We start from the raw sequence: 24,071 nt of genomic DNA, 5'->3' as shown, positions 1-24,071 counted from the left end.
TCCCGGGTGTGGTGGGACAGACGTGCGCGCACAGCGGGGGCACACGTGCGCCACCGCGCACGTCCAGGGGAGGCGCCCTGAGGACGCAGCGGCGTGCGTCTGTGTCTGCGCCTGCGCAGGGGACTCCCTCCTGAAGCACAGCGGCATGAGGTTCACCACCAAGGACCGCGACAGTGACCACTCGGAGAACAACTGCGCGGCCTTCTACCGCGGCGCCTGGTGGTACCGCAACTGCCACACGTCCAACCTGAACGGGCAGTACCTGCGGGGCGCGCACGCCTCCTACGCCGACGGCATCGAGTGGTCCTCCTGGACCGGCTGGCAGTACTCGCTCAAGTTCTCCGAGATGAAGATCCGGCCGGTCCGCGAGGACCGCTAGCTGGGCGCTCCCCACCCCGGCCCCCCGCCCCCCCCCATCCCCGCGCCCCCCCCGCCCCGCCCCCCCCCTCCCTGCCTCCCCCCCCCCGACGCCCACCTGCCCGCACGTGGCCGGCCTGCTCACGTGTTGGGGGGGGGGGGGTTGTGCGTCCTCTTCACGCTGTCCTCACCCCTCAGTTCACCTCTGCTGATGTGGGGGGGGGCGACTCGACACCCCCAAATTCTGCCCGCCCGGACTTTGGCTCCTGGGCTAAGCGTCTTGACTTCCCGTGCTCAGCAGTCGGCCCGGCACCCCGGCAGACCCTCCGTTTCGCCCGTCCAGACACCCGGCGTTATGGGGGCACAGGGCAGGGGCCGGCAGCACCCCAGCAGCCTTTTCAGGAGACGGAGGGAGTGTCTGGTCTTTCTGAGTCAGGTCTGAGGCCAGCCGCCTCTGGCCTCGAAATTTCACTTCCCTGGTGCCTGAGGATCCGGCCTCTCCCCTAAGGACCAGACAAAGGCTGGACAGCCATATGCCAACCCTTCCCCCAGGCCAGGCCGGGGTGCGGCTGCCCGTGGGGACTCCTACCCCGAGGCCAGTTTCCTGGAGCTCCCACCCCCACCCCCACCCCTGTGTTCCTGCAGGCCTGGGAGGTCCTCAGTCCCTTTGGCTGCTGCGCCCAGCCTCCTGCCTTCCTGGGGCGGCGGAGCCCCACCCCACCCTATCCTCTTTCCCGCGGGAGGCTGGGGCAGGTCCTGAATCCTCTGGGCCTGGCCAGTGGGGATCTCTCTTTTCTGGGCTGCCGTGGGGCGTGTCCCACCATTCCCAGGGACTCCGGGATCCTAGGGCCCCCTGGCGTCAGGCCTGCAGAGGGGAGGGTGGACCAGGAGGGGTTGGGTGGCCGTTAGCCCTTCAGCCCCGAGACTGCTGTCTCAAGTGGGGGCGGCTGCCCCCTGCTGGTGACTCTGGGCACTGCCAAGACTTGCTGGGCAAATGGGGGAGACTGAGGCACCACCAGACGCTCGAAACCATCTGTCATTGAATCCTCCCAATGCCCAACATACTATCACTCTACCCCTCCCCCTCACCCTCCCCCTCCCCCTAAGAACTGGCCAAGATGAGCAGCCCTCAACCTGATATCAACCCGCTGGGACCCCAATGCCTTTGCCCTCAGAACCAAGCACCAGGCTGTTTTTCTACGTTCCTACCTGTGGGGATTTGATGGGGACGGGGGGGGGGGGGGGGGTGGGGGGGGGGCGGGAGGTTCACCGGGGGGGGGCTGCCCGGAGGGTGGGTGGGAGGGAGGGAGGGGGTGTTTCCTTCCTTCACTGGAAGGCAGATGAAGACAGGCACATAGGGGAGCGCGGGCTTTAGCTCTCCCTTCCCCACCCACCCAAGTTTGCGGTTCGGTAATCACGTGCCACGGACCCGTGTGCAACCTGGCCGGTCCCCTGGAGCTCCACCTGGTCGCAGCCTTCAGCAGAGTTTTGCAGGACATCTGCCGTGGGCCGGGGCCTGCCTGGGCGCTGGGCGACACCGCATCCTGCCCTGTCGGCCCCGCAGCTTGAAGCGAACATGGCCGTGAAACAGACGGCTGCAGCCCAGGGTGAGCAGGTGCTGGGGAGCAGCCCGGCTGCTGGAGGGGCCGGGGAGCCGTGTGGGGTGGGGGAGATGGGGGGAGGAGGGCTCTCCCCTGCCAGTCCCCTTTCCCGTCCTCTAGAAGAGAGCCAGCCCCCCACCCCACCCCGAGCTGCCAGGACCCGCGGCCACAGTGCAGACTCTGGCTGGGTGGGACCCCAAGTCCTCATCCCAGGGAGCCCCCTTCTCCCCCACCAGCCCCAGGCGAGAGCCGGCTTCTGCCGCCAGCCTTGCAGTGCCAGCCGCCGTTTGGAAAGTGTCGAGCGCTTTCTGATCTGTCATCACACAAACTCCTGGTGAGTGTGATGTTAACGGATTCACAGATGTGCGTGCGCGTCGGGAAGCTCAGGGGCACTCCTGCCAGGGCTTGGCTGCAGAACAGACGTGTGCCGCGGCTCCAGCCTGGTGTGGGGACAGGTGCGGGTGGCCTTCAGGAGCATCCGGCCGACCTGAAGACACCCGTTCCTGCCGACCCGAGAGCGCCAGCCCCGCTCCCGGCCCAGGACTGGCACAGAGGGCTGTGGCCGGCTCAAACACTGGCTGAGTGGGCATTAAAGCCGTCACGGTGGGCCAGCGCACCCCCCTTCCTAAAGGGCACCCTTTGAAGGCTGGTGAGGAGCACAGAGGGTCCCTGAACACCCGCTCTGGGCCAGGAGGCTGTGCTGAGCAAAGCAGGCTCTGGACCCCGGCCTCCAGGAGCCCGTGGTGTGAGGTCAGCGTGGATGGCCATCGAGTGAGTGATCCCAAGAAGAAGAGGGTGTCAGGAGAGCAAGTCGCAAGACGCAGCTCCACTGAGGATGGAGGGATGACAGATGTGTGCAAAAGGTCACCCGGGACCCAGGCTCATTGCACCTGAACTCCGTCTCGAGGGGCCTAAGCTGATGGTTTGACAGTGGGGGGGTCTGTGACCTGACCAACCCTCCCTCCCTTTCCTTCTTCCACTGATGAGGGGAACGATGAGTCAAGCAGAGGAGGGGTCTCGATACGGGGATCTCGGGGGGCAGTGCACGTGGCTCCAGAAGCTGCCGAAGGTTCCCTTCCCCCAGCACGGGTAGGTTCTGTGCAATCAGCCAGTGGCCTCACTCATCCTGCACCCCCCTGCCCCAAACTTTGAGAGAGTTCAACCAGAGGCCGCCTGATGGGCCACCTGAGCTCGCTGCGTCCAGAGGGTGGATGGTTCCTGCACTTCTGCCCTTGGTGGCCTCAGCACCACCCACCAGGGGATCAGGACAGCGCCGGGAGTAGTGCCCAGATTGCATCATCCCCCTGTGGCTGTGTGCAATTCGGCTTGAGAATGTTCGTCTTGGGGGCAGGAATGGTATCACAGGCCTGCCTCTTCCTGACCCCCTGCTCGCCCCACCGGCCACCCTTGGTCACACGGGCCTCTGGCCGGCCGGTCTGGGGCCCGAGCCCCATCACCCAGGATTCGGAAGGTCGGTCAACGGGATCTGCCCCACATCATGGCGACAGGGGAGGCTTCGGTTAGGCCCGTGGTCACACCTCTCTCCCGTGCAGTCTGAGGAGCAACGTGCCTGCGGGAGACGTGCTAAACCTAGAACAAAGGGCGCCAGGCTCTGGTCCATGCGGCCGGGGGCCTCCCCAGGGCCTCTGTCCTTACCTGCCTGCAGGGAGAGAGCTATCCCCAGACCCCAAGAGGGCCAAGCGGCCGGCAGGACTCAGCAGACCCAGAGGTTTGGGGCTGGACACGGGGGGGTACTGCCCGACTGTCCACACACGGCTGGCAGGCTGTGTGTGGAGGTGCTGGAGGACCAGCACGGCTGCCGATGGACAGAGCGTGGTGTGGGACAGAAGCTGGTCCGGGCTGCGAACCCTTGGCGTCGTGTGTCCCTGTCTCTAATAAAGTCTTGTGCTGACCCGGCTGCCTCTAACCTTGCTCGGCGCCCCACGTCAAGGCCGCCTCCTGCCCCATTTCCCCAGACTTCCTCACCGTCTTTATTTCTATTGAAGAAACGGTGTTTCCCAGGTAGCCCTGTGTCCCCAGAGGCCGCCCCAGATCCTTGAGCAGAACCAGCCGCACACCGGCCAGCAGCTGGGCCACCTCCCAGCGGGGGAGATCCTCCTGGGGCCAGGCGTCTGGGGACGGGCCCGTGCATCCCACGGGGGTCCCCAGGGTCTCTCTTGTGGCCGAGACTGGAGTCCCGAGGAGCTGAGACTTTATTAAAAACAACGGTCCCTAGTGGCTATTCATAAAACCAGTGTGAAGCTTGAGGACAAAATTACCCCCTGAGCTGATTTAATGAAGTCCAACGTCTATCAAGTGCCCGTATCAGAGACCTGGTGCGGGGCCAGAGCCGGGATGTGCTGGAGCCCTGCCTGAGGCCCCCCGTGGGGGCAGCTGGAGGGTGTCTGCCCACCGGGCCACACGGGGGACAGAGGTCTCTGTCCCGGTGGCTGGAGGCTTCTAGAACGTTCACAGAACGCTATCCCCCTTCATAACGTGTCCCCGGCCAACGGCGTGCGGTCTCGCCTTCTCAGTATCAGACCCACAGGGACCCCCTGGCTATGTGGCTCCCGGGCCAGGCCGCAGGAAGTCACTGAGTTGATCACGGCCATCTGCCTCCCCACAGGCTCACGGGGCCGACTGCCAGGCTGTCACCCCAATGCATCCCACTCTTGCAAGGTCACAGCCCTATGCAGAGAAGCAAGGGCAGGGGTGTCTTAAGGAACTGAGGCTGCTGTGAGCTTGGCCATCCTGGGATTTGGCCCTGATGTTCTAGGGAGGTTTCCCGGGGAACCTCAGTCCTGGTGGAAGAAAGCAGGACCCCCTGAAACCTCTCTCCCATTTTACCCTGACCCCGTGAAAAGCCTCTGTTCCAGGAAGCTGAACGGAGCCTACTGCTCTCTGGCTGACAGCCTGAGCCGTCCTTGACCTTCCCCCAGCCCAGAGCCTGTCGATCTGCTGCTCTGGAGGCCCAGAGGTCATCACCTCTCCCAGTGCCCATCCCCTGGAGGGAGTCCAGGAAGAGTACTTGAAAGCAATCTTTCGGGCCGGCTGTTCTCAGGGGGACACCTGGGGACCTCCTCCTACTCACCCCCAACCTCACCCCCACCCCAAGCCCCAACACTCGGGACTTCCTGTGGCCTCTTTTCAGAGCTGCGGGCACCAGCCCTGAAGGGACCTGGGTCATGGCGGGCCTCACAGCAGAACCTCTTCTTGGAGTTCGGCCTGTCAGACAGCCAAGTGGAGATTTTCTCCGGGCGGGAATGGGGTAGCCCTGGGGTTTGACCCCACCCCTGCCCTCCCTACACCCCCCAGCTGAGAAATTTCACAGAGCGCAGCTTGGGAACCCAAACCTGTCTTTTTACACCCACAAGAACTGAGGCACAGAGGAGGCAAGCATCTGGCCCAGGCCTCACAGCATGGTAGGGACCCACCGCGGGCCGCACCCCATCACTAAGCAGCACCCAAGGTCACAACCAACCAGCACTAAGTAGGGAGATCAAATGACACCGCTCCTCTGGTCTCCCACGCACACGCCAGCCCCTCAGGGGACGGACGCCAGCTCTGCACCTGCTCCCGTCGGCACACGAATGCACCCGCCCCCTGCACCTGCCCATGGAGAAGCCCAAAGTCAATCCACACGGCTCTTTCTTGACCCTGTTCTCTCCAGACAAGACCGGGGGGGACCAAGACTTCCCGCTGCACATGGGGCTGCAGACAGCGGAGGATGGGGGTTGGGCCTGCTCCCGCAAGGCCAAGTGCTCTGACCCTCTGAGCCTCAGACTCCCCTCTCCCCCTGCAGAGGGGCAGTATTCTAGCCCCTTCCTCAGGTTGATGGGGGACAGTAAGTGTCCAAGAGGCCGTCTCTATTCCCCGTGTGAATGGCGGGGTGGCTCTCCACACCCCCCAGCACCCACAGGCAAAGGTGACGGAGGTCAGCGGGGGTGAGGGCCCCGGAGACTGGGGGCACGCCTCTGCGCTTGGTCCCCAGCCTTGCCGGAGCAGCCGGCTCGGGACAACGGCAGGGCGGCCTAGCCTCACCCGGCACCTGCTTCCCCCGTCGCCCTGCTCACTCTCAGTGGAGGGCGAATCTAGGCCAAGAGAGGAGTAGAGGCTGGGGGCCTGGCTGGGCCCTTCACACCCCCTGCTGGTCTCCCCACAGGTGCTCCGAAGACACGGTGCTGGGTCACCAGGCGTGGGGACGTGGGCTCCTGGGGCTGCAGGATGCTGGACCAGTCAGAGTGCCGGCGCCCACAGGCAGGTGCTCCCCCTGTGGCGGGCGGCCTGCCGCCCACCTTGGCCAATGCCCGGAGAACACTGTAGCGCTCTCCGCCCGACCGGGAACCGCATCTCGGCTTAGCCGAGCCGACCCTCGCTCCTGAAGCAGACCCCGGGGTCGCTCTGTGATCAGACGCAGCGCAGGCAGAGCGAACAGCCGTGGGGTGAGCACCCCAAGTCGTGAGCGAGGTGTCCAGTCAGTGGCCATGCCCGGACCAGAGGGATCCTGCAGAAACACGTGGCCCGCCACGCAGCACCCCCCCCCCCCGACCCCACGCTCCGCCGTGGGGACGTGCGGGTGACGACGTGGGACGCTCCCCGCACTGATCTGTGAGCCCACCTGGGGAGGAACCGCCCGGGAACCAGCGCCCGGGGAGTGACGGACGCCATGTCCCCCACTGTGGGTGCCGGTGGTGCAGAGAGCCGCTGCCATGACCCTGACGACCCTCCCCAGCCCTTGCCGAGCCCCACACTGGGCTAAGGGCCTCACCGCCGAGCCCTGTCACCATGGCCACTCTCCGCTGAGGCTCAGAAAGCGAGGCCCTGCCAGCCACCCAGCAGACAGCCAGCGCGTTTTGAAAACCTTTGCTGGTGGTTCCGTCTTTCCCCAAATGGGAGTCGGGCACTGAGCTGGGCGCTGGGGTTGTGGGAAACACCGAGCTTCCTTTTTTTTCCCTTAAGCGGGCTCCACACCAGCATGGGACCCCACGGGACCGAGATCGAGAGTCAGACGCTGAACCGGGCGGCCCCACTCAGCTTCCCTTCTCAGGAACAAGTGGACCGTGGTACAGGGGACACGGGCCAGGGCGCTCCGAACCCCTTCCGCATTCCCCCTCGTAGGAAGCAGCCCTCCCTCGTGAGGCCCACGGCCACGCCACCCAACACAGCTGCCCGCCTGACCGCCCACGGGAGCGGCTGTGCGGGTCGGGCGTGGGTGGGCGAGGGGTGGACACCGCCCCCCTCCCCCACCCCCCCCCCGACCCTGCTTCTCTGAAGAGTGAGGCAGACGCGACAAACGCAGGACCGTGAAGGGTAAGGGTGGGTGTGCCGCTCACACCTCTCCCGAGGGACTCGAGGGTCTGTGCCCTCGATGGCTGGCTAACGATGCTGGCTGCTCCGCTGGAGACCAGGCCTGGGCAAAGGGCGGCCCCCTCGGCTCCCGTCATCAGACCGCATCCTGTTTGTGTTGGGTCTTTCATGGAGGCCGGCAGCACTGCCCCCTCCTTCGCCACCAGCGTCCCCAATGGAATCCCAGGGTCAGGAATGTGCGGCAATCAGACCACAGGATGGCAAATCTACCCCGGGGGCCTATATAAAGCAGGAGAAGCCCGGAGCCGCACCTCCCAGACAGGAGCCCGGAGGCGCCCTGCCCAGCAGCCCTCCTGGGGGGCAGGCCCGCAGCACGGTGAGTACAGCCACGCCATCCCTAGAGGGAACCCTGCTCGCTGGACCCCTCCTCCAGGTCAGGGAGGTGGCGACCAAACACCTACTCTCGTGGCCCGGAGATTGGCCACGGCTGCCCTCCGGGGCTCAGCCTCCGTCTCCCCCGGGTGCTTTTTCTGCCCCGTCCTCAACGTCGGGCACTGAAGTCCCGACTCGTGCTGGGGCCCATTTTCGGTGGCGGATGTCCCAACTTCCACCACCCCTGTTCTCGAAGGGTTCCGTGCCCGGCCCCCCCCCCCCCCCCGACGAGGGGAGAGAAGCCACTTCCTTCTAGGCATCGACGCACCCTTTCTCGAGACCCAGAGGCCATCTCCCGGCAGAGTCGTCCCCCAGATGGGATCCCGCCCGGCCCACAGGGCTGCCGGCTGCCTTGTGGAAAGCCCCCCGCCCCGCCCAGGCCCTGATGGAGAGGCTTTCCCGAAGCAGGCGAGACTTGACTTCAGCTCCGGGGGGAGGAGGTGATAGAAGTTAGGAGGGCTGGATTTGGGTAGAGAGGAGGCTGCTTTTATGACTTTTTCAAAGCTTTCTGGCTGAGTTCCCTTTGAAATGTCTTCAAGGGAGCCATTTCTGGAAAGAGCTCTGGGGAGCCCGTGCCTCTTCTCCAGAACCGGCTCTTTTTTCCAGCCTCAGCTCTCCTCAGAGGACCAGCCAGCCCCGACTCACCATGGTCATCACCAGAAAGGCTTCCTTTAGGAGGGAATGAGCAATTGCTGTCGAAGCAGGGGCGTTTTGGGAAGCTCTATTTCTGTTTCAAATCCCCCCATGGACTGCCATCCATGGGGCAGAGTAGTGGCTCTGAGTCACTTAGACCTGGGCTTGAATCCCGGCTCTGTCACTTATAAAGCCGTGACGTCTTGGGCACGCCACCTGCTTGAGCACGGCCCCCTCTGTCAAAGGGAGTGAGACCCTCCTGCGGGAGGGACGTGAGGGCGGCACCGGATGGACAGGGCCACAAAGCACTGCCCACACACCCGGTGCGCCAAGCTGTCGGGCCATTAGAATCACGAATCTCAGGGCCTCCACTTTCTAGTTGTGGTCCAGTCTCAGCCTTCTTGACCGTCTTCTCGGCTGAAAACATGCTTACCGTGAGGACAGTCTGCCGAGGTCACACGGACGGGGCTCACAGGTTTTAGCTCAGGGCCTGGCACGTGGGTGGTGCTCTGTAGGGATCACTAACAGCCCGGCCACGTCCACATGCTTCTCCCCAGGTGGGCGTGTTAGGCCAGGAACATCAAATCCATTCCAGCTTCAGGGAGCAATTCGTTTCCGTGGTAAAGAGACATTAGGTGTCCCAGCTACGCGGCTTAGCTACGCCCATTTAGTATCGAGTTGAAGACTAAGACAGATCGATGTTATTCATTCCCTACCTTGTGGCTCTGAGATGATGTGGCCCAAGAGTCAGTAATTATTCGGGGCTCCTGGATGGCTCAGTCGGTTGAGTGTCCGACTTCAGCTCGGGTCATGATCTCGCAGTTTGTGAGTTCGAGCCCCGCATCGGGCTAAGTGCTGACAGCTCAGAGCCTGGAGCCTGCTTCAGATTCTGTGTCCCCCTTTCTCTCTCTGCCCCTTCCCCGCTCATACTCTGTCTCTCAAAAATGAACAAACGTTAAAAAAAAATTTTTTTTTTAATTGTAATAAAAGGAGACCGAGCCCAAGTTTGTGCAGCACTCGGGGGCTACGGGCACCCCCCCGCCTCCGCCCGGCTGTATGCCGTCCCAGCAGTGGGGGGTTATCCGAATGCTAAGCTGCCAAGGCCGTCAGATCCAGGGGACCACGGGAGAGGAGACTCAGCCTAATTGGTACAATCAGCTCCTGAGCCTGCTAAGAAAATAAAGGCCTGCTCCCCCAGCATAGTGACACTTCCTCAAGCTGCCTGCAAGTTGGGCTCAGCTGATCTCCCAGCCTTTGATGGCTGCCCGGGCCCTGGGAAGCACTTGACAGGTTGTCATGCAAGGCCCACGCGTGCAGCCTGTAACTTGTTCCTCTCTTTCCTCCGGGCCAGATGATAAGCCCTTACTGCCTGCTCCTCCTGCCGCTGGGCGCCTGCTTTCCTCTGCTGGGCACAGAAGAGGCCGCCGCGGGTGGCGTCAGAGGCGAAATGGGCTGGGCCCACCTGCCCGGGGGACACCGAGTCTCCCTCCCACGGGGCTCCCCCCGGCGGCCGAGAGCTCCGCACCCACTGGGCCTGCTTGTCACGGCCAAGGAGCTGCAGACGTCCGGCAGGCAGCGTGCTGGCTTCAGGGTCCGGTTTGGGAGGCAGGATGATGGCAGCGAGGCGACCGGCTTCCTCCTGGCGGATGGCGACAAGGCTAGCAGCCCGTTGGGGACCCTGGCTGAGGAGCTCAGCGGTTACAGCAGGAAGAAAGGCGGCTTCAGCTTCCGCTTTGGCCGGCGGTGAAGGGGCCAGGGCATCCTGGAAGGGGCTTCTCCGTGGACCCTCCCCGCTACTGCTTCCAACCCCCCCTGCCCTGTCTTCTCCTCGAGCCCGAAAGACCAGAATACTAAGAAGGCGTGAGGAATATTCTAATGAGTTCTTAGCAGTAGGATGGCTTAGGTGGGTGCTTCCTTTTGATTTCCAACTTGGCTGAGGCCAAAACCTGGACGGGATCCAAAAAAGGAAGCAAGCCGCATCCCAGCAAGCACCGCCCTGATGTAGCTCACAGACCACCGTCTGTTCCAGCCCCCTTCCCGGGTGGTCGGGTCTCAGCAGTCCCCTGGCCGCGGCGGCCCAGAGGCTGGGTGGTGTCAGCTGTGCGGTGGACGCGGCTGGGCCATGAATATGAATAAGCAAAGCTGGCTAAGCCGAAGGCAGGTGGGCTGATGCTGACAGCAGGGTAGTCAAAGCTTTGACAGTCTCCACAGGGACGTCTGGAGCTGACACCCATCCATAGTGGGCCGTGACAGCGTGTTCCATCGGGTGTAGCGTGCGGTTCTGGAAGTTAAAAAACAGAAACAGAAACAATCTTGCTCTGCGTCCCATTAACACACGAGCCCCTCTGGCAAGAAAACCCTGCTTGTGGTGTCGAGATGTCGTTCGGACCCGGCTGCCCATTCCCTTCTGATACCTGTGCTCGGCGGTGTACCCGTCTGGTGGGAGATGAACAGGGCAAGAATACATTTTTGCTCTGGCAAGGCTGCCCCTCGAGTGTTCAGGATATGAATGTGCCGTGTGTGTCTTTTGAAATAAAGCTTGTAACTGCAAAACCGTAATGGGAAGCTAGCTCACCCGATTCTTGCCTACAGGTCCTCTGTGCCCCCAGGAATCTGGGTTTTTCCTGAGCTGCAAGTGCCTTAACTCTGGGGAGATGGAAATCGTGTTGCCGGCACCCGCACCTGTCCCAGCATCCCCTTAATTGGCAGCTGGTAATACCAGTGGTCAAAGGCGGAGGGAAACGCGACACAAGGTGTATTTTCCTGCTGCACTCGATTGCTCCTTCCGAGGCTTTCTCAAAGCAAAGAGCGTTCTGAGAACAACTTCTCTCCCCCCAGGGGAAGCCAGAGCTCAGCCTGGAGTGGCTGCAGGCCCGGGGCAAGGCAGAGCAGGTCTTTCAAACGCTGCTCTGCCGTGTCCTGCAATCCCATCCCCTGTCAGATACGGCCGCGTGATCCTGCTCCCTCCCAGGCTGGCTTCGACCGCCTAGATGAGAGCCTGGATTGATGTTACTATGGCAACATCTCCCCTCCTCCTTTCGAGCTGCAGCTTGGCCCTGTTCACAATTGAATAATTTTCCATTGAGCTGTCACAATTAATTGGTGGATTTTTATTAGCCTTTTAGAACCACACTGGGTTGGGCCCAGCTTGGCACCTCGGAGCATTTCACAGTGTTTTCCATTCTATTAGTGACTTAGATTCCCCAGCAGCAGCTCTCAATCCTCGGCAGCCAGAAAGCCACTTCATTAGGGGGTGACAGATCTGAGCCACAAAAGAGCCAAGCTGACTGGGGCGCGGAAATTGGGTGGCAGGGTGGGACAGGAACGCAGGAATCCAAACATCACCTTGGGTTAAAGTGAGCTGCCTTCCCCTGGAGCTCCTCGCGGCTTCTCCCCTCCGCGTGCCCCGCCGGGACAGGCGCCAGATAGCGACACGGAGTCTGGGAGGCACATCGTACTCCCTTTGGCTTCTACCGCTGTCCAGGGAAGGGATGATCCGGGATGCGTCCTGCTAGTGTGACAGACTGGTGGGGATGGAACACATCCCCCGGGGTCTTCGTCTGTTGGTAAAGAGAGGCAAACACTCAGCCCTCAAGCCACAGAGGGTAAACCTCAAGAAAATGAGTCCCAGCGTGTCCAACAAGGACAGTTCCGGAGCTGAGAATAGACATCGCAGGGTGGCCACGTGAAGGAAGTGAAATCCCAGCCCAGGCTCTCGCCCCAGTCTTGGCTCATTTCCACTTCGTTGGGGCGGGGGCGGGCAGTAAGCTGGATCCCTCCTCCCTTCACTCACTGACACATGCAGGGAAGCCAGAGAACATGCTTGTGAAAAGACCAGGTGAGACAGGACAGATCGAAGGCCAAGGGCAGAGGACCACCCTGCAGCCAGGTGCCCTGGTGACCCTCACTTGGCCAATTTCTACTCTTAGAATGAAAGGAGCCACCTCCATGGTCACTAACTGCAGGAACCTGGAGGTCACCGAGGCTGAGCTACTCCCGCATGTGTTTACCACACAGTTTGGGAACATACTGGCTGGTTTCTAATTTAGTAGGATGAGATTAACCTCAGAGAAATCGGAGATAAAGAGGGGGAAGGGGAGGGCCTTCAGAGGGGTGGATATCCCGTCATCACTTTCACCCTTCAACAACCATCAGCAACAAAGGTATTCTTTCCAGTTGCTTGTACATTCGAGCGCAATAAGCCCGAACATCTAAACGATCAAACCGTTAAGGGCATTGCTCTGTTCAGTCCACTCCCGTGCTGTATCTGGCGATATCACCTCTTCAGTTCCCCGCCCCTCGCTCTACCCCCCGGGGCTTGGTCGAGGTTCGGGGGGCTTTCACGCCACCCCCCGTGCCCTCCTTGGCGGGGACGATCACTCTCCAGATTAGTGACGGTGAGGTTCTTTGGAAAACATTGACTTTGCAAGCAGAGATCAAGCTCCCTGTCTGGGTTTGCTCTAGCTGGCGTGATGGGATGGTCTCCTCCAGCCCAGGCACCTGTCTGCATCCTTTCGGCGTGTTGGTGCAAGACGCACACACGAGAGCCTTCAACTTGGGCGTCTAGCTAAACACCGGATGGGGAGTATTTTTGTATTTTCCCCTATGTTTCAAACATTAATAAAAACGTTTTAAGAGAAAAGGAGGCTCACGGGGCAGGCAGCGGGCCATCCAGCAGCTGCTGAAGTAAGTAAGGAGCCACCCTGTCCTTAACTTTGCCCCAGGGCCAGAGACGCTGCAGGACAGAGTCCCTTGAAGACCCCAAGTCAGGAAAGGTGGTTTTACCCTCTGAGCAGGGAGCTGGGGCCCTGCCCACGATGTCGGGTCGCCATCAGGGAGGTGGGTAGGCATGACAGGGACACCGTGGCCGGTCGGTCTTGTCCCACCTGACGCCTTCCGTGCCAAGGCAACACTTACAAATTGATTCCCCAGGACACTCCATTTGGGAATGCCTCCCGTAAAACATCCCAACACCTGAGAAGCTGGGTTGGCTGCAATCCTGGACCTCTTTTCTTCCACGACAGAGGGAGGAGCCCGACTGGAGCCCAGACCTCTTCTGTTGGCCACGCTGGGGCCACCTACCACCATCAACGAGTTAGTCCAGCACAGTATGGCAGCACATGCTGTGTGACCCGGGGCAAGCTGCTCCACATCTCTGAGTCTCAACTTCCTCACACATCAAATGCCGAACAGCAACAGAACCTCCCTCGTTAGAAAAAAAAAAAAAAAAGGAGAGGCTGTCACGTGGTAACGCGTGGCGCATCTGTAGTGGCAGAGAACGCCCACGTGTGGGCTGTGATTTTAAGAAAACTCCCACTGGAATAGGACACACATGGAGAACGGGCTCCCACTCTGCGCACAGTTCCATTTTCACCAAGTGACAGGCCCGCTGGCCGGCACGACCCAGACTGAGAAACACGGTGTCACCTGCCCCCCAAGAGCTCCCCTGCACCCCAACCAGGCGCGGCCCTCTGTCCCGACTTCTAACACGACACCACAGGCTAGCCGTGTTGCCGTAAATAAACGGAAGTTTCTGGCATCGCTACTGCGTGTCTGGCTGCTTCTGTTCAACGTTACGTTCGCATGACTCGTGCCCACGCGGGGTTGCGGCCAACAGTGTTCGTCTCCGCTGCTCCGTAACATCCCACTATGTGAACACATCGCAACGTTCTGCTCCTCTGTGCTGACGGCATCTGGACGGTTTTCAGTCTGAGGGTTTTTCCCTGCGATCCTCACTCTGACGTTTGGGCTTGGATTTTGTGCAAACGGCATCAACGGCAGCTGCCGGCCCTTCTGACAGGCTTGACCCTCGGGCGCTCCTTGGTTCCGGACCTGGAGGGCAGGCCTCGAAATTACCCGAAAACCGTGTGTGCACGTATGTGGGTTTTCGGGGGCTCGATCCAGGTGCGCGAAGTCCTCAAGGGGCTCTGTGACCTGACCAAGGGCAGGAACCACGGTCCTGGAACAGCTAGACCCAAGTAAGTTTCTGAAGCTCGGGTGACACACGGAACGTTCTTATTTGAGAAGACCTGTATTTCCCCCTGGAACAGCCACCGCGGTGACAGGCACGGGACACCAGGCGAGGGCCGTGCCCGGCTGCAGCCTCACTGCTGGGTGTCAAGGAAACGGGACAATGTGCTCTAAGAGGGCTCCGTGAAGACTCTGGGCCGGGCCCACGTCCGGCACGGAGGAAGCAGCCCGTCGGTTGCGGCCGTCACTCCAAGTCACTGTCTTTCCGACGCCAGAGCTGTCCCTCGAGGAAGGCTCCCTGACTTGGGAGAGCTGGGGCCTGGACACGGCGTGGCCCGGGCCTCCGTGAAATGAGGGAGGGGCTCCTGCAGCCCCCGGGTGCGGGCACACCCCGCGGTCCCACCAGCCCTCGCCGCAGGCCGGCGGCCTCACCTCCGGCCCGAGACAGGCAGCACGGCGGCCGCGGAGGGTCCACTCAACCGTGGTCCTGCACACGCTCTGGTGAGCAGGACCCGTGTCCCCTGACAAGGCTGCTGGCTTAATAAGTATCATTATCAGACAGCACCACTCACTTCCCCGACTGCCACTTTCCAAGCTGTCAGCTGGCGTTAAATGCAGGCCAAGACGAGGAAACAGCCGCACGTGCCCCCTCGGTCCCCTCGGTGGGGGGCTGGGAGAGGCCACGGCACTGCAGGTGGCATTTCCAGGCCCCCTGCCCCTCCTCGTGCGCACAGAGAAAGGAGACACGGGGCGGGCGGGCCACAGCACGCGAGGGGCGCTTCGGGGGCCGGCGGGGAGCCGAGGCGGGGTCACAGGCAGAGGAAAAAGGCGCACCTGCGGAGGGACTATCGCTTCCAGGCCAGTGGAGCCCAGGACGTACTTCCTCCCGATTCAATGACGCTGTGACGGCCTGACAGCTGGAACGGCCCTTGGACTCCTCTTCCTCCCGATTCGGAGGCAGGGCCCACGCCCAGTGCTGCTGGCAGATCCGTGTCAAGGGCGCAAGAAGGGCCGGGGGCCAGGGCAGGGAGGGAAACCGCATTTGGCAGGCCGAGGAAGACGCCCGGATGCGGGACTCCCACTGCACTCCTGTAAAACCCACCCCGGAGCCTCCAGCCCCTTCAGGGCCACGAGGACCCCCTCCCTCCCGTCTGCACACCACAGCCCGGAGGGACAGGGAAATTGACAGACCAGACCCATCTGCCCAAGTTCTAACATTGTAAACATTTATTTAAAAAATACTACGGAGAGATGTGGATTCAAAACACAGAGTCATATACAGAAACAAAATGTACTGGACCAAAAAAAAAAAAAAAAAAAAAGACACCATAGGCATTTGAGACGGGAAAATAGTGGAAAACTATTTACATGTCATTTATAAAAGACCAAGTCTATAAAAGGGTGTAATACCAAGATATAAATGCAAAATATAGTGGCACGTCATGTGAACAAAAAAAAAATCAGTACCTTATAGAAAGAGGCGGTCGAGGGGACCTGGGTGGGGTCGGTTTTGCTTTGTCTGCAAGGCCGCTGGTGGTGTTCTAGCACCTCCCTCAGTCTGTGTGACACAGAAGTCTGGGGGGTGGGGGGAGGGGGCAAAGAGGTGATGAGCTGTGAGGACAGCACAAATCGATGCAGAGGGAACCATCTCTACCAGAGGAATAAAGAGCAAGTTTGGGTGATGAGGCCGGTGTGAGGTCACGGGGGTATGGGGGTGGAAGGTGGTCGCGCCTGGGCCCGGCAGGAGGCCCAGGCAGGTGCCTGCCCCCCTCCTTCAGCAGCTGCTCTAGGTCAAGGTCAAGGCGGCCTGGGCCCCTGGCTGGAGAGCCTGGTCCTGGGCAGCCTGGGGAGAGGAGACCGAGGCCTGCTCTTGGAGACACTTCCTGGGCTTCATCCGTTTGTGGTTTTCTCCATCCCTGAAAACCCCAGCAGAAACAGTGGGCTGCGTGTTGTTGCTCGTGGCGATTCAACAGGACATTGGCCTCTTAGCACACAGCCAGCAACGGTTGGGGCTTTGGTGCCACAGTCCTCCTCCTCCTGCGCGCCAGCGGCCGGTCCTTCTGTGCCGGAGGCGACTGGGCTGAGCTCAGAGCCATGAAATGCTCCGGAAAACTAAAGGTTGGCTTGTCACACAGGAAAGAGCTCTGCATGAATCTACTTGGTCTCAGAGGAGTACAAGGGAGGAGAAGGAGACCGGTCAGAAATCAAGACCAAGTGCCTTCTCTGGGCACCTGGAAGCCTGAAAAGAAGGTAGGCTGGGCCCAGCCCCAGGCCATCTGGGTACCAGCTGTTGCCCCAGCCAGCCACCCTGCCTGCCTCCCCTGACCCTGCACGCCGGACCGCGACCCTCCTACCCTTCAGACTCCAGCTTTCCATCCAGGCCGAGCAGTGCCACAAGACAGCAAGGACCCAAGGGCCGGCTGGTTTTAGCACCCCGTTTCACCCCCCAAATCAAGAGCTGTCCTTCACGCGAGGCAATGTGAGGGCACCAGCCCCCGGCGGCAACGGAGGGCAGAGTGACCAGCTGGCAAGCGCTTCCCAGGATGTAGTTCTGGAGACGGGTCTTCTGCGCCGGCTCCCCCCCATGGGGTAGGTGGGGAGGACAGTTCCTCGGGCCTCAGTGACAAGGCTCCCGTGCAGGGCGCTCGTTTCCTGCGGGAAGCGGAGGAGAAGGCATCCCCAGAGGTGGGCCTCCAGAAAGACCAGCAGAAAGGAAATATGCTCATCTGCTTTCACCCCTGGCCGGAAGAGCTCAGTTCTGGAGCACTACGTGGGGAGGAGGCCGGCGGGCCGACCGGAGTCCACAGAGCAGGAACTCCACAGATAGAACTCGGGACAGAGGCGACTCAGGGAGCTCGGGCTGGGGGAGGGGGAAGTGCGGGACAGTTGGCACAAAACACAGGTAGTCAGGCTGTGTTCCACAGTGGCCCTTGGCTCCGTGTGGCGCAGCGCTCCCGGGCCAAGGTCCCAACTCACTGGTCTGGTGTCGGCCACTGTCGCAGGCACGGGGAAGCCTTCACGCACTGCAGGCGGCTCATGCCCGGCTTCTGCTACCTCTGTACGATGTCACTGATCTCCTTCACGGAGCTGAGGAGTTTGCTGAAGTCCTGAGTGGCCGCCGGGCCACTCCCTGCTGTCGCCGGGCAGATCTGAAGCTCCCGGAGATTATTCTCCAGTTTGTTGATGGCCTCGCGGAAGGCGAATTTGTTCCTCATCTGCTGGATGGAATCCACATAGCTCACGCAGAACGTGTACAGGTTTTTGCCGGCTTCCAGCACGGCGCTATGGCTGGCCATCTGCTCGGAGTTCTTGGAGATGGCCAGGCACAGGGCCTCGGTGCCGTCCAGGACCACGCTCTTGGTGATGGTGCCGCTGGCGATCCGCTCCGGAGGCTGGCGGGTTTTCCGAAGAGAGACGCGGGTCGATATGAGAGGGATGAAGGCAGTAGACGCGGGCTGGTCCCCGGCCAGGGCGGAGGCTGCTGATGGCAATGTGGAGGGGGCGGGCGCCGCCCCGGCTGGGGCCCCCGCTGGCTTGCTGGACGACTGCGGCTTTGGCACGGATGGGAGCGTGGGCTTTTTGACGCCCTCTCCCAGCGGACTGGGCTTGATGGCGTCACTGTTCACAGCATCCACGACCACAGCCGCCGCTTTCATTTTCCCGCCAGTGCTGGCCTCCCCGGCCGCTTCCTGGGTCGGGTTCTGAGCGGGCTTCCCGGCTTTCCCCACGGAGGCCGGCGGCGGCGGGGGCGGTGGGGCAGGTTTGAGCTTGGACAGTTTCCCCTTGTCTCTCCCTGGGGACTCGGAGGAAGGCTTGTGCCTCCTCGCTCTGGGCTCCTCGGCGGGGGCCTTGCCGGTCCCTCCGGACACACCCGGCCCTGCTCTGCTGGCGGGGGGCACCGGCTCAGCTGCGACAGGTGTCCCCAAGGCACCGGACTTGGCGGTCTCGTCCTTGTGGGGAAGGCCAGAGGAAGGAGCCCCCGTGACCTGCCTGCGGAGGAGTTTTGGAGTCAGACTTGGGGGGCTGGAGCCCGGGCTGGACTCCCCCGCGTCTCGAAAGACCTCATCGGCTGCCTCCTCGGTCTTTTTCACCAGCCTGGGTGGGGGAGTCACCGTGCCTCTGGTCGCCTGGTCGGACCTGTTCTCACTCGCCCGCTTCCGAGGCAGAGCCGGCTTCTCGCTTTTGTGCCCTCCAAACGTGGACGAGTCGAACTGCCTGCCCGTGGACTGCAGGTCCCGAGGCAGTGTGACGGACCTCCACTCGGTGTCCCTGGCTCCGTGGGGCACGCAGGAGGCCGAGCAGGACCGCAGGAAGCGCTTGCTGGAGCTGCTGCCACTCTCCTCCTCGCCGGCGGCTAGGCGGCTGCTGGTCAGCGTACTGGACTTTTTCCACAGGTGGGGAGACCGGAAGCCTGCACCCCCGGACTCCCGGAAGGCTCCGTTGGGGACGCCAGCCCCGCTGCTGGGCTTTGGGGACTTGGCTGGCTCGGCTGCGTCCAAGGGTGTGAGAGCCGGCGCCCCGTTGCTGGTTTCTCGGCCCTCTTCCTCGCCGGCCCCCTTGCGCTCGGGCTGGCCGTCCATCTCCCGGAAGGAGCTGCTGCGTTTCGGGGGCGTTGGGGCCGTTTTCTTCTTCTTCTTGATCAAGGCACTGAACAAGTTGGTCTTTTTGTCTTTGGGAAGAAGGCGCTCGTCCTCATTCAGGCCGCCATCCTGGGGACCTCGTTCTTTTCGAGGGAGCAGTGGAGACACAGGGGGCTCGTGGTCGAGAGGATCTGAAATACAGTGGCAAGAGTTTAACAGCTTCAGACGAGAGGCTCCTTTGTGAGGGGGAACCTGGGGCTGGCCACCGGCTCCTCAGAGGACCAGCCACGGGTCCGGGCCCGGACAGGCCTGCGCGTGAGCACCAGCTCCGCCGCCCTCCCCCCTGCCCCCCGCCCCCCAGCCGCGAGGCCTAGGCAAGGGACGCCTCTCCACACATCCTCAGCGTTCTCCTCTACGAAACGGAGAAACGAAACCCACCCGTAGACGGGGCGCCTGGGTGGCTCAGTCGGTTAAGCGTCCGACGCTTGACCTGGGCTCAGGTCACGGTCTCGTGGTTTGAGGGATCGAGCCCCGTGTCGGGCTCTGTGCGCACGGCACGAAGCCTGCTCGGGATTCATATTCTCTCTCTCTCTCTCTCTCTCTCTCTCTCTCCCTCCCTCTCTGCCTGTTCCCCCTGCTCACGCTCTCTCAAAATAAATAAGTGAACACTAAAAGCAAGAAGAAAGACCCACCCGCAGCGTGGCTGTGTGAATACAAAGCAATAGGAGGAGGATCTGTCCCAGCTTCTGGCACGTAGTGGCTCACTGTTGCCCCTGTCGCTACCGGTGTCATCAGGAAGAGCACGGGTCTCTCTCCTTGAGGACGGCAGCACAGAAAGCACGACACTCGTCCTCACCCCTGCACCGGGGCTTCCTTTACAGCACAGAGCCCCCTCCGTGCCACTGTCTGGTGCGTGAAACCCACGACAAGGCCGAGCAAAGGGTCAGGCCCCGCGCCCCACGGACCTGCCGATCACGGTTCCTCGGAGGTGGGGCCTGAAGGGACGGGGACGCTCACCACAGCAACAATGGGCTATTATGCTTGGCAAACAAGGACTGACCTTTACAGATGTTTAAATGGGCATTCTTTACACACGAATAATAGCTCCTAAGAAATCTTTCTGGTGTTGCCAAGCTCGGGGCCAGTGAATGACAGAAGTCGCCCTCAGGGGGCGGCTGTGAGGAGAGCGGTTTTCTGTCAGCACCCGAGCAGCACAGGGGGGCGTCCTTAACGGCAGCAGAGGTACAAGGGGGCGCCCCTCAGGACACCGGGGGGCACACAGGACACCCGGCTCGGGGAAAGCTGAGGACCTCCCCAAACCTCAATCCAGCAGGAGGCGGCAGAGAAAGTGAGATTCTAACGACCCGTGCGCAGCCCCATCGCAGGACCCAAAAGCCGACACTCTCGGCTCACCAGGAGACGACACGCGAATCCCGACGGCCGTAAATAAACAGGGCTGTGTATCACCGGGCTACTAGTAAGCCTGAAGTTTCCACGGTGGCCTCTCCCCACTCCCACCACTGAATTGCCGGAATCATGACACCTGACAGAAGGACAAAGGTCCAAGGTTCTGGATGGTCTCTACGCCACGGCCTCCAGGGTGGGTGAGCAGGGCGACCCAGGGGGTATGGAGGGAAAACATCGTAATTTGGATTTCTTGTCTTATATAAACCTTCTAAGTGTACGTTTTTGGTATATTTTAAGTTACACATATTTGCACAGTCGTACACATCTACACCCAGGCTTCCCATCTTTTTTTGTTTGTTTTTTTAACTGACATGGGTACACAATATAAAAAAAAAAGGGTGGGGGGAATCCTGGGACTACAGATCCTGCTATGGCTAAACGTTCCATAATTCGGGCTTTGCCGTGCCCCTTCCCACTCGCTCGGTCTGTGGTCCATCAGAGCATCCCCTAGGAGCCTCTATGAGCCCAGATTTCTGGGGCTTGTGGGGGGACAGGGTGGCAAGCGCTCCACAAGCATGTCCTAACTCAAAGGAGAGCACAGCGCACGGGGCCACCAGGTCCCCATCTGCGAGCAGCATTCCTGCGAGCATCCTGAGACCCCCGCACCACCCCCACCTCGCTGGCTCGTCTAGGGAACGGTGGCCGACAGGTTTTTGTGTCAGAGACCAGGCGCGGACGCCGACTCTGTGCCACGGGCGTCTCTTGGCTCCGTCCGTCCTGGGGAGCTTTTCGCACCAGTGTTTTTGCCACAAGCTGCTCTCTACCTGGTTCGATGTTTATTATTGCTGTACCTGCCCTGCCAGAGGAACCACAAATGCCACGAATAATCCACGAGAAGGCGGGTTTGTCTTCCCCATCGGTTTCATCAGCACCTGTGCCTACCTGACTGAGCTAACTACCGAAGCCAATGGTTCCTGATGATTCCCAGGAGGAGGGTGGGCCGCTGTGGGGAAACTTCTTTTCGAGCTGGACCACTGACAAGGAATTAAGAGTCAGCCCGCCCGCCATGCAGGCGCACTCACTGCTTCCCATCCGCCTACACTGGCCCTGACGGCGCGGACCCCTCCGGGCCGGGTGGGGGTGGGGGGACGTACCGGTCTCTCCTGGGCCCTTGGAGTGGGGCATCTCGGGCACCTCAGTGGGGTCTTTGTGCTCCGCGGCTCTCCTGGACGTTCTCGTCTTGGTGGGCAGCTCTGGGGCCTGCAGCAAAGTACTCGCAACCCCTCGGACACCTTTTTTCCCCAGTTCCTTTTCCACTTCTAAGAACCACCGAGAACAAAAACAAAAATCAGCGGCCGTTAGTAATGGCGTCGGTCTGGCATTCTTTGTTTCTCAGGCACGAGTGGTCACCCACGCGCAGTTACAGAAAAAGAGACGCAGATGCGGAGAAAACCGCACTCGGCACTTTCCAGAAAGGTGCGTGGCCACAAGACAGAGATCTCCACGCCTCTGCCCGGCCCTCTGGTCTCAGATAACTTGCTGGGCTGGGGCTCTTCTAGCCGGAAGTGAAGAGCTCCACCGGGCTGGAGCCCCGCCCGGCCGTCCCTTCCATCCCAACCTCTCGCCCCACTGCAGGCACCCCCAGGAAAGGGCACTTTACCATCTGATATGCTGGACTCTTGGAACATGGTCTCAAAGGCTTGGTGGATTTCAGCAAAGGAGGGCCGGTCGGAGGGATTCCACTGCCAACCTGGACGGACGAGACCCAGGCAGACCACGCATGAGGCCCTGCTAACAAGTGTGGGGCTAGTAACTCTCAAGGAAGATCTGGTGATGAAAGAAGCACCCCAAATCTTGCTAGCCATCTTGTGCTGGGACAAGTGACAAATGTCACCGTGTCCTGCCACAGACATTAAGAATGTGCAAAGACCTTAGATACTGGCAGGAATATGGACTGTAGAGCCCCAGAGAGTTGTGACAGCAGGAAGTGCATTTATAAATCTTTTCCCCGGCCCCACTCAATCAAGTGCAGAGAATCACGGAGTCACGTGGCTTCCATTTGACCCTCACTTCTGGGTTATCAAAGTCTAAAGTCCTCACCAGTACAGAAAGGCTAATTAAAACAAGGTTAACATGAGGATTATGGACTGACGGAAGCTCGTGTTGGTAAGGATGCAGAATTAACTCTCCTACACTTCTGGTGGGAATATAAATTGGTACACCTTTCCTGGAAAACAATTCGGTAAAATCTTTCAGAATTTAAAACGCAAACAGCTCTTTGGACCAACAGGTCAACTTCCACAACTACCGGCACAATGTACGGACGTCTACGTAGGAGGGTGTTCATCCTGGCTTTGCTCACGATGGCAAAAGCCAAACACAGGTGTAAAACAAGCAAAGGTCCATCAAAAGGGGAAGAGATGGATGAATACATCATTTAACGGCAAGCTAAACAGCTATATAAAAATAAGGGGATGGAGGGGCGCCTGGGTGGCACAGTCGGTTAAGCGTCCGACTTCAGCCAGGTCACGATCTCGCGGTCCGTGAGTTCGAGCCCCGCATCAGGCTCTGGGCTGATGGCTCAGAGCCTGGAGCCTGTTTCCGATTCTGTGTCTCCCTCTCTCTCTGCTCCTCCCCCATTCATGCTCTGTCTCTCTCTGTCCCAAAAATAAATAAACGTTGAAAAAAAAAAAAATTAAAAAAAAAAAAAAAATAAGGGGATGGAGAGAGGACGGGATCTTTGAAATATGGACATGAAACTGTCGTGAGCCTTACGGCTGTGTGCAAAAAAAGTTGAGGAAGTTGTTTTACACACACACACACACGAAATAAAACCAACCCAGGTAAATGTCACCGGGAGTATTTACCTATTACAGCAGAATGTTTGGAGGCAGGGCCCAGGAATTTGCATTTTTAAATAAGAAATCTAGGGGCGCCTGGGTGGTGCAGTCGGTTAAGCGTCCGACTTCAGCCAGGTCACGATCTCGCGGTCCGGGAGTTCGAGCCCTGCGTCAGGCTCTGGGCTGATGGCTCGGAGCCTGGAGCCTGTTTCCGATTCTGTGTCTCCCTCTCTCTCTGCCCCTCCCCTGTTCATGCTCTGTCTCTCTCTGTCCCAAAAATAAATAAACGTTGAAAAAAAAAAAAATTAAAAAAAAAAAAAAAGAAATCTAAGTTTGGTATCCATCCATCCCATTTTTGCACAAAAAACAGAAAGAGCCTCACACATAAATACTATGTATAAATAACATGTACAGAGACACGGAATCTGAGTAAGTATGCATCTGTTATATTAGTTGCTTCTGAAGAATGTGAATAAAGACAGGAAGGGAAATACTTTTTGACTTTAGGAAAACACTCCTGCACGGGAATTTCTTACAAAGCCCACACAGAAGTTTTACCACCGGCTGGGGTAGACTCACATGCTCGCATGAGTTCGTAGACCTTCTCTGGGCAGCCTTCCGGGCGTTCCATGCGATAGTCTTTCTCTAGCAGCTCGTATACCTGGGACAGGTCAATTCCTGGGTAAGGTGACATACCGTAGGTAGCAATTTCCCAAAGCAGTACTCCAAACGCTGCAAGGAAAAAGAGAGGAAGGTTGTTCAAGATGTGGCAAATTTAACTATCTTGCATTTGAAATTGGTTACCCGTGTAGTGGACATTATAAGCACCTACGCCCTCAGGGGGCGCCTGGGTGGCTCAGTCGGTTAAGGATCCGACTTCGGCTCAGGCCATGATCTCACGGTTCGTGGGTTCGAGCCCTGTGTCGGGGTCTGTGATGACAGCT

The 24,071-nt window shown here is 60.1% G+C and overlaps 3 protein-coding genes across 5 annotated transcripts in view; 2 read left to right on the top strand and 1 right to left on the bottom strand.

The window, feature by feature from the left end:
• FIBCD1 (fibrinogen C domain containing 1) overlaps window positions 1-417 on the top strand; it is a 31,998-nt gene extending 31,581 nt beyond the window's left edge. For all 3 annotated transcript variants that reach the window (XM_040482659.1, XM_040482660.1, XM_040482661.1), the window contains one exon: window positions 120-417. In XM_040482659.1, coding sequence (XP_040338593.1) covers window positions 120-379 — 260 coding nt within the window. In that variant the 3' untranslated portion in view covers window positions 380-417. The remainder of the gene's footprint in view (window positions 1-119) is intronic.
• A 7,143-nt stretch (window positions 418-7,560) lies between these two features.
• Window positions 7,561-10,161, top strand: QRFP (pyroglutamylated RFamide peptide). The gene is made up of 2 exons (XM_040482657.1): window positions 7,561-7,641; window positions 9,682-10,161. Exon 2 carries the CDS (start codon window positions 9,682-9,684, stop codon window positions 10,075-10,077), a length of 396 nt encoding a protein of 131 aa, XP_040338591.1. The 5' UTR covers window positions 7,561-7,641; the 3' UTR covers window positions 10,078-10,161.
• Window positions 10,162-15,512: 5,351 nt separating this feature from the next.
• ABL1 (ABL proto-oncogene 1, non-receptor tyrosine kinase) overlaps window positions 15,513-24,071 on the bottom strand; it is a 148,947-nt gene continuing 140,388 nt past the window's right edge. Inside the window, exons 8-11 of the mRNA XM_040482655.1 lie at window positions 23,707-23,859; window positions 21,948-22,037; window positions 21,442-21,606; window positions 15,513-19,071 (exon numbers count right to left, since the gene is read on the bottom strand). Of these exons, the coding sequence (XP_040338589.1) occupies window positions 17,351-19,071; window positions 21,442-21,606; window positions 21,948-22,037; window positions 23,707-23,859 (2,129 nt within the window). The 3' untranslated portion in view covers window positions 15,513-17,350. The remainder of the gene's footprint in view (window positions 19,072-21,441; window positions 21,607-21,947; window positions 22,038-23,706; window positions 23,860-24,071) is intronic.

This window comes from Herpailurus yagouaroundi, unplaced genomic scaffold (assembly GCF_014898765.1).
Source record: "Herpailurus yagouaroundi ecotype Mexico unplaced genomic scaffold, PumYag 160, whole genome shotgun sequence".
Classification (NCBI taxonomy): Eukaryota; Metazoa; Chordata; class Mammalia; order Carnivora; family Felidae; genus Herpailurus; species Herpailurus yagouaroundi.
Note: the sequence above shows the minus strand (reverse complement) of the source record. Positions and strands in the feature narration are given on the sequence as shown.

What these genes read in the sequence shown, in the direction of transcription:
- QRFP (XM_040482657.1), top strand. Translation starts at nt 9,682, where the DNA reads ATGATAAGCCCTTACTGCCTGCTCCTCCTGCCGCTGGGCGCCTGCTTT.